General features: G+C 34.3%; 1 protein-coding gene across 5 annotated transcripts in view; it reads right to left on the bottom strand.

Annotated features, from left to right (window-relative positions):
- LOC149785447 (epidermal growth factor receptor kinase substrate 8-like protein 2) overlaps positions 1 to 12,371 on the bottom strand; it is a 171,577-nt gene that overhangs the window by 153,319 nt on the left and 5,887 nt on the right. For all 5 annotated transcript variants that reach the window (XM_089979276.1, XM_089979279.1, XM_089979275.1 and 2 more), the window contains exon 2: positions 11,172 to 11,253. In XM_089979276.1, the coding sequence (XP_089835402.1) occupies positions 11,172 to 11,236 (65 nt within the window). In that variant the 5' untranslated portion in view covers positions 11,237 to 11,253. The remainder of the gene's footprint in view (positions 1 to 11,171; positions 11,254 to 12,371) is intronic.

Raw genomic sequence — 12,371 nt, 5'->3', positions numbered from 1 at the left:
TTTCAGTTCTAGCAACATCCTGATGGTTGGAATATTTTTAGTCAGTGAACATCGCCCTATTTTCAATGTCAAGTAGCATGTTTTGAATATAAAATTCCACTAGCAAGAATTTTCAAGTTTATTTTTTCACCTAGAAAATTAATGGTATATCAGAATATTAACTCGCATGATGCTAATTTGATAACATCAGATTTTGTCCCAGCTAGCTCTGGGATCTGGGCACTCGATCTGTCATACACTGAAGAGCAAAGTAAAACAACTTTCAGACAACCTGACAAAGATCATAAGGGAGCTAAACTAGAGGGTTGTTTCCAATTTAAAGGGGGTCCGAATTCACCAGGATGACAGAAAAAAACCAAGAAGTTTTTAAGATATACAAATAGGACCTTTTGATTCCATGCCCTATCCCATAAAATCCATTTTTATTTATATGCTGCCTCCCACCCCCTTCCCATGCACCACCAACCAAGCACTTACAAATTGCACAGGATGTCTACTTCAGTCAATTAACCATGTCAGTTCATAACTGTCATACCATCTTTTTAAATCAAAAGACCAAAGCATCACCGTGACCCCTTGCCAAGGGTACTGGTATGTTAAAGCATGTTAGACATAGGTAAGCCTGACAGTTAATATATGTCACCAAAGATAATGCTTGCCTTTGAACATCAGAAGATCTAGCAGAACACATACAAGTATGACCCTGGGCAAATCTGGTCACAAGTGTGGTGGTCAAGTGGACAGCCAATAAAATAAATAAAAAAAGAGTACAACACTGTTATAACAGTTACACAAATAAAAGTGCTTACAAGAGAAATGTCTCACATTGCTGATGAAAAGTTGAACTAATTGTAATGGAAGGACCAGACTAGTAAAACATGATGAAGTCAGGGCAAGATAACACTGCTAAACAAGTAAAAGTCTGAAGTGAAGTCTAGAATGTTACATAAGTAAGTAGAACAGCAATCTGGATTTGCATGCCACAATCAATTACATAACAAGATGTAAAAAAAAAGAAAGGCAAACAAATACAGAAAATTTTGAATAGCTATCCTGGGTGGGTGTTGTACTCAAGACATTTGAAATATCAGTCTGATGCTTCTAATCCAATGGTCAAGTTTTTCACAGTATTAGAACCTGAGGTTTCTCTTACTGCTCAACCTTAAAGTACATACTATTTTTAGTGTTGGTAACCATATTTGATTGCACCTTGGTGTCATTTTGAGCATGGGTCACAATCTAGTTAATTATAACCACAAATTCAGTTTCATTTACTTTTAGGGCATTTTATTTATTTTGGTCATGATCTCTGGATCAAATTTAAGCATTCTTCGTCCTGATTTAAATAAAATTATTATTAAGAACATAAGTATGATTGTATGACTGTATTTGTGTGATAAAGCAAGTATTTAGGCAAGCATGTGGGCCCAAAATCTGGTACCCATGGCATGTTGTCTTTTTTATGCCTCAAAATATATGCTAAGACAAATTTTTTTCTTGGAGTTCATTATTTAAGATACTTTCAATTAACATAGATTGATTAGGATCTGGACTCAGTACTGATAAACAAATCAAGAACCTATATAGGGAAAACAATTGTGACCCATGTTCACTGTACAAATCTGAAAGCCCTGTATGCCTGGATGCTTTCATAGTTTGGTCAAAATTTGGTGACCTGTTCTTGCGTTGAAGTTTTTTAAAAGTCTTCTAATTTTACTAATGATAGCCAACTTTTTATTAGAGAGCAATGTCATCTGTAAAAAATTAAAAGCCTCTATGTCAAATTTGTTCAAATTCTTAGTATTTTTAGACAAGTCATTTCAATTTTATTTCCAATTTTACTAATGACTCATATTTATGCTAAATCTCCATTTTTTTCTACAAACATTAAATCTCTTTATGCATGAATCGTATCTGCAAAATTAGACTGAAACTGGCCCAGCATGTTTTTAGAATGAAGAATCTGAAAATGACATGTTGGCACTTGTATGATCAAGGCAGGGCCTTAGCATCAGCTCGCTTGACTTTGTGGCCAATTGAGCTACAAATGTCTTAGTTTTCATAGTCTACTTGACACTGTATTTGGGTCTTGACATTCTTTTGAAAAGTATATTTATTTTCTGTATTTTGTACGAAGTTTTTAAACCATTACATATAGAACAGGATTTAAATTAGGCAAGAAAATGATCCATGACCATGACTTGCAACAGTGAACATCAAGGGCACAAATTATATACATACTGCACTCCACCCATACTTAAAACAAAACCCTCCCATCCCTCAGGTACATATTTGGTTTACTGATAAAATGTGTGCCTTGCCTTTGGTAGTCTCTATGTAAAGATCCCTGAAGCAATCTACTTTCTCTAAAAACTGTGTGACACAGGTTTGGTCACAGCTTCAGTTGATCTGCTTAATTATCCGTTTACTATTTTGCAACTTTATTTAGTAGCTGTATTAATTTTCACAAAGACCACTGTGGCAGCCATCAAGGAAGTCTTATTTCATTTAGGACCAGCTATATACAGTACTGCAAGAAGTATTTGGGTGAAAACACAATGGTGATATGACCAAACTGTTCGAAGTAATAACCAAATTTTCAAGATGGTTGCCATGGCAATTATTTTGCCAGGATCATTTCCATTTTGATCAAACTACATTTCATACAAAAAATGTTTCAATGGAAACCTCATGTCCATACAACCATCTGTTAAGCAGCAGCAACCAGATTTTCAAGATGGCAGCCACACACACACACACATATATATATATATCAATATGACCATCCATTCACAGGAAGTAGTGACAAAATTTTAAGGATGGCCTGGTGAACATGTCAGATTTTAGATCTGCCCCATTTTCCTATGAATCCATCTACTTCCCAAATAAAGTCTTTTAATAAAAAAAACAACAACATGCTATTACAAGTGTACATTCAGGAGTAGTCACTAGTATTAGGGATACTTTTAAATTCAAGGACTATAAATAACAATTGTTTTTTAGCATCATTAAACTTTTTCAATTACAAAATGCACTTAAATCAGCGTGCTACCAACAAACAATTTTCCCAAATAATAATAATAATAACAATAAGAGACTTTATTAAAAAGAGTAATTCAATTAACTACATAACTGAACTAATCTACCTCGAGGCCTACTAAGATGCATATAGTGTATGTGTGATTTGGATATTGCTACAATGTCTGCAGTGTGGCAATTTATAGTGATGTCTAATACCGAGAAATCATGCCACAGACATGTAGCATAATGTCCAACCCTGTCATGTTATCCTGACAATAGGCCGACCAGTTCTAACACTAATCTCGTAATGCTGAGAGCCTATTGAGGCATCTGTTAGTACCATTTTTATAAGTCTTTGGCATCACTCGGCCGGGGTTCGAACCCATGACCTTCCACATCTGAGGTAGATCCTCTAGCCACTAGGCCACCAAAGCAGTCAAGATATATGTAGTGAAAAATATTTTCGAGAATATATTTTCCTGCTAAACATTATACAATTTTGTAATTCATGAGTGTTTTTGATTTACACTACCTCATCATTTGCTAATGAGAAAAATTATAATTACCTTCACATAAATACAACATTATGGTGTTTATCTAAATTTATTTGACACATCCTTGTTTAAAGAGACCTCCATGTACGGTGACCTCATTGAAAATATAGGTCAGTTTTCTCATATTCATATAGTGTGCATTTTAATATTTTGGAGATGATATGTTCACATATCACTTAAAGTCATTCTGATTAGTCCAAATAAGATATAAAATTCTTCCTCACTAATCTATTTCCATTAAAATAAAACCTGGTATAAACAGAATCCCAAATAATGTTAAATTTATGAAACTCATTTAATAAATTCAATATTAATATCATTGCCCATTTGAGATACTCTGTTTAATGTGTAAAGAGAAAACTCTAAGAAGACACTATCTCTATTCTTGGCAAAGTAGCAGTGCTTGTGTATTTTGACAACACTACGCAGTATGCATTCAAACTGCACGTAACGCAGGAACCACCAAACACATTACCACTGTACAAACCTGCCAAGCGCAGTTGGTAAAAATCAATGAAAGTAAGCCTCATTATTCAAATGCAAATCGTCACTCTGTAAGCACCAGATTATGTTGGCTGATATTTATTCATTAAAAGCTATCAGCTTTTTACAGATTGAGCTCTATTAATATTAATTAATGTCACAGGTTTCATTAAGCTCACAGCAACATGACTGTGATTTTTGCACTTTTTTTAAATGGGGATTCTTTACAGTTGAGGACAATTCCCATAATGGCATGTCTGGGAGAAAACGCCCAACAAAATAGAAAACACTGCATAATGATAACAGAAGACGGTCAAAAGGCATAAACCCAGAGGGAAGATTTACTCGTAAGTACTAGTAGACATATTTTTCCCAGCAGCCAAAAAGATAAGAACCAAGAGTTTTTGTTGCTGTTGTTTATGCTATTATGGATCTCAGCACTAATTTTTTTTAAAGGCATTAAAAATAAACCAGAACAATTTCCTCAAAGAAACTGACACCCTACTGTCTAAAAAGAATTTTTAGGAATCCATGACCAGAGAGTTTCTTCTCTTAACTGCAGAGTACTGAAACTATCTGGCAACCATAATAGATGCAAGATTGGCACAATTTCCAGTTAGAACCAACTATATACCATAAGAGGTCTTTCTGTGGAAACTCCATGTTGATATGATTATCTACTCAGAAGTAGCAGTAACAAGATTTTCAAGATGGCCACCATGATGGTCAGGTTAGCTGCTCGATCAATATCATTTTTATTTAGGACCAACAAGACACCATGTGAAGTCTTCAAGATAAATCCCTTCAAGATAAGTAGACAGAGACAAGATTTTCAAGACCTTGTTGCATATCAGATCAGCACCATTTTCAAACTAGATAGTGTGACACATTTTTTAATTTATGGACATCCATTTAGAACTAGTAACATTATCAAGATTTTCAAAAGTGCTGCTATGGTGGACATAGTCTGGAAGTCTGGAAAGCACTATTTTCAATTTGGACCAACTAGACCCTGGGATGAATGTCTGTGAGGTGTGGTGGCAATCATCCCTTTAGTTCATGAGCAGTCATGACAAATTTATGCTAATGGACACAGCATTAGAATAAGCTCTTCTGGTTTATGATTAGCGGAGCTCACACATGAGAGGTATTCAGAGATGTTCCATCTCAGCTAATCCTCTGACCCACTTAGCTACTGACACAAAGACCTCACTTGCAAGGCAAAAAAAATGTGAGCTATTAGCAACAGAAGCATCACTCACTAACACCGACAACAGTGAGCTATAAACAAATGAGCTCCTAATCAGAAAAAAAAAGTTAGGAGATGATAATGTTGGCATTCAGAGGCCAGAAAACCTCTAAATGAAATGCAGAATGCTCTAAATCCAGCTAATTCAAGACCTCATCAAGGGATAATTCAAAAATAAGTTTGGGACCCCCATTCTGTGAATTGGGAATTATTCATGAGAATTTGGGGGATTTTTTCAGCACAAAGACTTAGAGTTTCTAACCCTCATCGCTCATGTTTCCTGCACTGTATTTTCAGATAACCCTTTATAGCTGATTAAAAAATTCATATTAAAACCAAAATTAGAGATTCTTTCTTGCCTTGTAGACCAATTGCATTTTTTAACTGTAGCAGAAGTCCTTTTGTTATTAGTATTAAGTAACAGCTTTTCTTATAACAAGTCCTTGATACAAAACAAATGTCTCTGTTTCTTCACTGGACATAATATAAACATAAATTAGGGCTGCATTATACTAATTTTGTTGGTTACTTACTGGTTACTGGAATAAAAAGCACCCTATGTTCATGTGGCAGCATTAAAGTCTACTGTAAAGGATTGGAATATTTGCAGAATATTTACCCAAGATATAGTTGAGTACTATGTAAAACTATTTCACTATCAATATAGAAAAAGCATGGAATGTCATAATAAAAACGTGATTTGGTTCATTGGAACTAAAGTAGTCACAAGTGTCATATGACCAGAATTAAATTAACCTAAAATTCATTTAGTGTTGATGCTAGACCCAGCAAGCCTTCATTGATGAATGTAAGGCCATGTTTTTAATTTAAGCAATTCAAAGGACAAAATACTAATTAAGGAAGGTATATCCATTACTATAAAAATGAGGATCTGTCAGCTCTCGCCAACTTTTAAACAATGCACATGTTGGAAAATTTGAATATGTACACGGTCGATGCTAAAAGGTGCTTCAGGTTAAATAATTACTTCAAGTCTGTAATTTACCAATAAATAAATGGCCCAAAAGGCGAAACTCACTTTACCATTGCACTGATTTCACAACACCCCATTTTGTTTCAGTATAACACATTAATAATCAAAGAAACAGGTCAACTTGTATGTCAATATTTCATTCAAGAGGAAAGTTAAAAGATAGAAAAAATCAGACTAATTTGGTACCAGTTTTAATTATCTATTTAATTCCCACAAAAATTTCAAACATGATCCTTGAAAATTTGAATTTTCTTAAGCCAATCCAAAGCAAATTGTGACTTGGTGGATGTATCCAGTTCCATTGCTAATAAAATGCATCAAGTTCTCCAATATTTCATCATACTGACATGAAAAAAGAACTTATGTTACAAAGATATTGCTCGATTTCAATATTAACTTATTTTCATTTTTGCCAATCTGTGTGATACAAAAACGGTGATCAAGTAAAATAGGAAACATTTTAATATTTGCATAAACTTGTAATTATGTTATCACCATTTTAATAATGTGACAAAAATACAAAAACATTAGTTTAAGATGACTTATGGTTCCTGCCACAAGTTAAAAAAGATTCCAAACTTTTTCTACACCGTTACTATACAAAAAACATTTCCAGACCTCCCAAAGAGATCCAAATTCGTACACTAAAACGCAAAAGAAGTCACGTTTCTAGTTTTTGACTAAAATCACTGTAAGAACAAACATTTAAGATTTTTCAATACTTTGTAGTCATTTTTTCAATTTTTTTTAATCAGACATTTTCAAGACTTAGAAAAGTAATTTTCAAATTTTAGACCTCTTCCAGAATTCAAGGCCAACATGGGAACCCTGATTACTATTTTGAACTTTCTAAACCCACTTATTTTTGCAAATTTCACAATATTCTGGCTAGACAGAGATGTATGTAATTTTCCCCAAATATCGAGGTTCAGCTTGGCTACTGACTTATCATGCTTAAATGCACTTAAAAGCAATTTCATGCTTTTGTATGATTAAGATGACTTTTGGTATTGAACAAAGTAAACTTATGGTTCTGATCTAGCAACACTGGGGATGGATATGAATGGAATGAGGAAAAAGTTGACTCAATTTTGATTGGGATATATCAGAATAAAAATGCTGGGGCCACTACATAAATTGGGGCTACCATTGAGCCCTATGATCTCTGTCATCAATACCCATGTACATACATGATAAATTTTGTTTAAATCCAACATCCTTAGTAAATGATGTTGCAGAAGGCATAATTCCTGTAACTGTTGTGGAAAACTGGAGGCTGAATTCATTAAAGTTTTATCTATAAATATTATACTAAATTTGGTTGAAATCCAACAAACCTTAGTCAAGTTATAATGTAGAAATCCAAGATTGGAGGGGGACATATATATAGATGATAGAAATTCAACATATTCCAGGTTTTATCAAAATAAATCCTAGCCAGCCAAATTTGGTTTCAATTCAACCAACCATGGTAAAGTTATGTGGTCAGAAGGACGCTCAATCACAGGGCACAAATAATAATAGTCACATAATAGTGGACACAGAACTCATTAATTATAGGGTAAGAGAATTCATTAATTATAGGGTAACACAATTAGACGAAGAACCTGAGGCCCTCATACAAAGGAACTTAGTTATATCCAAATGCATGTATATACACAGATACATGCACCTATATACATGGCAGCATGTCAATTAATAAGACAGCAATATATTTACTTGTTTTCCTTTCTCTCCTCAGATAAATACTCACTAATACACAATGAACCCACATAGTCAATATACAAGAAATATGCAATTAGTGAAAAATAGATGGGAACTATATTTAATGATGCACAGAGGCATTCATCAATACAAACACAGCTGTTTTCAGTCTCTTTTTGATTGTATTTCTTAAGCCGGTGCTTTGTTTTGGATGTCTGATAATGTATCATCTGTACAGAGATCTGTAGATGAAACTGAGTCCCAGAGTAAAAGTGATAAGTCATTAATAAATAATATAAATGGTAATGGACCTTGCAATGAGCCTTATGGGACTCCATATTTAGGTTCAGACAGAACATCATTTATATATGAACATGTGTTCTCTCATTAAGTCTGAAGTAAATCATTTAACTGTGCTTCGATCACATTGGTAAATTTTGTTTGCTCAAAATAATTTAATGATCCAACATGTCAAAAGCTTTCTTGAAATCTACAAATATAAATTCTATTATTCTAGCTAGAAGCAATTTATCAGTATTACAGCTACATGGTCTTAAACTAAGTAACAGAAAGAGTAATAACCAAAATGCTTTGTAAAATCCTACAAAATTTATTTCCCAAGAACACAAATATAAAAAAAGAATTTACTGTATTGTGAATTAAATCCTAAATAGTCCAAAATTTCCATCACCAATCTTAGTAAATAAAATTCTAATTAAATTCCTGTAATGTTCAAAACAAGATCCACCGCTCCGATCTGGTGGCCTAGTGGTTAGAGCGTCTGCCTTGGATGCAGAAGGTAGTGGGTTCGATCCCCGGCTGAGTCATAACAAAGACTTACAAAGATGGTACTAACAGCTGCCTCACTTAGCGCTCAGCATTAAGAGGTTAGTGTTAGGACTGGTCAGCCTGGTGTCAGGATAATGTGACTGGATGGGACATCATTCTGCAGAATGATGCCCCTGTGCTAGACATCACTATAAACTGTCAGACTGCAGACATATTAGCGATATAACTGAATTTTTTTAAAGCTACATTAAAAATCCAAATCACACACACACAAGATTCACCAGTGAAGGCATTGATGTGTATGTAGTCTCGAATGTACTAATCTCCAAGTAGCCTGAAGTGAAATGATGTACCAAGCCTTCCAATTAATCACAATAATATAATCCAAGCTATCCTTGTCTGAATTCACTAGAATTCCAAATTAATATTTCTATCCAAGAAAATGATTTAAGAACACTTTGTATTTCCAGTGAATAATAATTTTAATATATAATATCACCCAAGTCAAAAGTAAAAATCTAAACATCACAAGACTGATTCTGCTACAAGCTGTAAAAGCAAGAATGAGTAATTTCTAAAGTTAACAAAACTGTAAACTCCTCTACCTGACCTAGGTTGCAATGCTTAAACTAATTATTAATGTTATCTGAAAGAGTTTCAGACTCAATTCATGGTTCAATCAATAAAATCTGGTTGACATTAAACAATCCTTTATACGGTTAAGCCTTGGGAACTGAAACTGGAAGGCAAGCAGTATCTATGTACATACTCCTTGCTGTGAGGACCTCAAGGTAGATTAGTTTTCCAACAAACAGTAATTGTGTTACATGTACTCCCATTAATTAAAGTTATCATTATCATCACCAAATCTGATTAAAATCCAATAATATCCAGTAAAATTGTTTTGTGGAAACCAAAATGTTAACAGTTGAACATATATGGCTGGACAAAATGATTACTATGTCCACTTAATGATCTAGTTTATAATGGTTGTTGTTGTTGTTGTTGTAGGGTTTAACGCCATTTTTCAGCACATGATAGGCTATACATGGCAGCCAGTATTAATGGTGGTGAAAGAACACAGGAGATCCCCAGAATGAACCACCGACCCTTGAGAAGCTACTGTCGAGCTTTATCACATACCCACATTGGCCGAATCCGAGACTTGAACCTATGCAGACAGAGGTGAGATGGCAGTGATCCGTAACGGAGAGCGCTTTAGACCACTCGGGGCCCAGTTTATAATGGCACATATGCAATAAATTTTTATATTAAAATCTTAAACGTGTTATGTGCTGAAGCTCATTTGCTACTCCAATGTTGTACATCGTATCATGTGGGCAGGGGGTGCTGTGTCTCCCACCCTATATATCGGGTGGGACAACATTTTGGAGAGAAAAGGGAAATTATTGGAATATAATGCACTAATAGTGCTACAAAAGAGATAATCTTGTTTGCTTCAACAGTCTCATCTTCATAACTTTGTGGTCATACTTTCACTGGACATTTACATTACTGCAATAATGTTTTATTTTGTGTTCAAGAATATCATGAAAATAATTATGCTTGAAAATCCATGGACTTTCTGTCCCATGTCATGCTCTCATTTAACTGGAGTGTATGCTCATTATCTACCAACATTTATCATAATAAAATGCCTGTTTTCTGAATTATTTTTCTTTCCAAACAAGGAAACTATTAATTAAAAGACGAATTGTGTATCTGCATATATTTAGTCTCCTCTGTCACAATTTCAACTAAATAAATCAAATCTTGCCACACAGGTGACTTTAGCCTCAAAAATGTTAAACTAACAGCTATCAAACACTTTACATTGTAACTTTGCTGGCCAACAAGAAACCTTGAATGGTTACATTAATTTGATTTGAAATAGATATTCACTGCAATCTTACAGTTTTAACACATTTTACAATTTAGGCATTGCTAACGCCAACAGAGACATGTCTATGGATGGGAATCCACTAATACATGGGCCTCCACTAATACAAAGTTGTAGGCATAAGTATTGATCTTTTTGTTTGATAAAAAAGAAATTATGCACATGGTCAAAATGTGGGAAAAATTGGACAAAAAACTGCATGGAATCCCATGCTCAATGTGCAACACTGCTAATCCATTATAATGTAACAATGATGGAATACTATTCACGCTTATGATTGCAGTATGTCTTGTAATTTGTTTATCTCAATTAACATTTTATGTGCTGGAATATATTACTCCCAAGGTGCCCCCACATTTAAAGTGTATGACTCCACGACCATCAGTGTATAAGAAAAGTATAGTACTCAAACTAATAATGACAGATGGATGGACAAGTGGTAACATTTGCGACTTTTTACACAAGGGAAATAATTACCTTGCTCCATAACCAGGACCGTAGTCTTTGTAACCATTCATCTCCCTAGGAGTCAATCCGGGCATACTTCAGAAAAACACTACTGCAACACAAGAAGATTTCAAATTAGTTTGAATTTATACTGGAAAAGACATCAATGCATGTACAGGGCATTCATGCTATCAATGGATGGTAGTTTAGTTTTCTATCTGGTTCTGAATCAATGCCCAATTCTTGAGTTGATCTGTGACCCCAACTACCTAAACGGTGTGAACATTTGATGGGACTCTTTTTTAAAACTGCAAAATGAATGTAAATGGAATCACTCTTGATAGGATTCTTAGTGCAAAACTACAAAGAAAACTTATATTGGGAAAGCAGAGTCAAGGCATATCACCTGTCATGTAAATCATTTTACTACAACCATTCTAAGCAAGCTTCCCTATTCTTACCAACAGACCTCATGTGCATTTATCACCTAAGCATTAATATTAATAAATGTACTATATAACCCAAAGGGTAGGTCATGTTCAGGCTCTGAATGAAAAAGTGTGCAAGTCTCCCAGATGTAACAGATGGACAATAAAACCATGCACAAATTACTACCTATACTTGACCGTATGGCCAGGAATATATGTACTGTTTATATTTATAACCTGTGAATTGATATAGTGAATATACTGGACAAGCATTTGATCCTGAAGACAACTCTTGTTTTAGGTTATGGTGTACATAGTATGTATGTACAGGGTTACTGACACTTGTTTTAGGTTATGGTGTGCACAACATGTATGTACAGTGTTAATGACATTTGTTTTAGGTTATGGTGTGCATAGCCTCTATGTACAGGGTTAATGACATTTGTTTTAGATTATGGTGTCCATAGTCTCTATGTACAGGGTTAATGACATTTGTTTTAGGTTATGGTGTGCACAACATGAATGTACAGGGTTAATGACATTTGTTTTAGGTTATGGTGTGCATAGCCCCTATGTACAGGGTTAATGACATTTGTTTTAGGTTATGGTGTGCACAACATGTATGTACAGGGTTAATGACATGTCAGCACAATGCTGTCTATATAATAACCAACTAAAGGTAAAGTCTGAAAAATGTAAAACTGAATTGCGCAAAACCGTGAGATAAATCCTTCCAAATAAATAAATAAATGCAAACATAAGTACAACAAGATAAAATATAAAATGTCAACATGCAGTATGA

The sequence above is a fragment of the Sinohyriopsis cumingii genome, chromosome 13 (assembly GCF_028554795.1).
Source record: "Sinohyriopsis cumingii isolate HCF-2022 chromosome 13, ASM2855479v2, whole genome shotgun sequence".
Classification (NCBI taxonomy): domain Eukaryota; kingdom Metazoa; phylum Mollusca; class Bivalvia; order Unionida; family Unionidae; genus Sinohyriopsis; species Sinohyriopsis cumingii.
The sequence above is the reverse complement of the archived record's forward strand: the minus strand, read 5'-3'. Positions and strand labels throughout refer to the sequence as shown.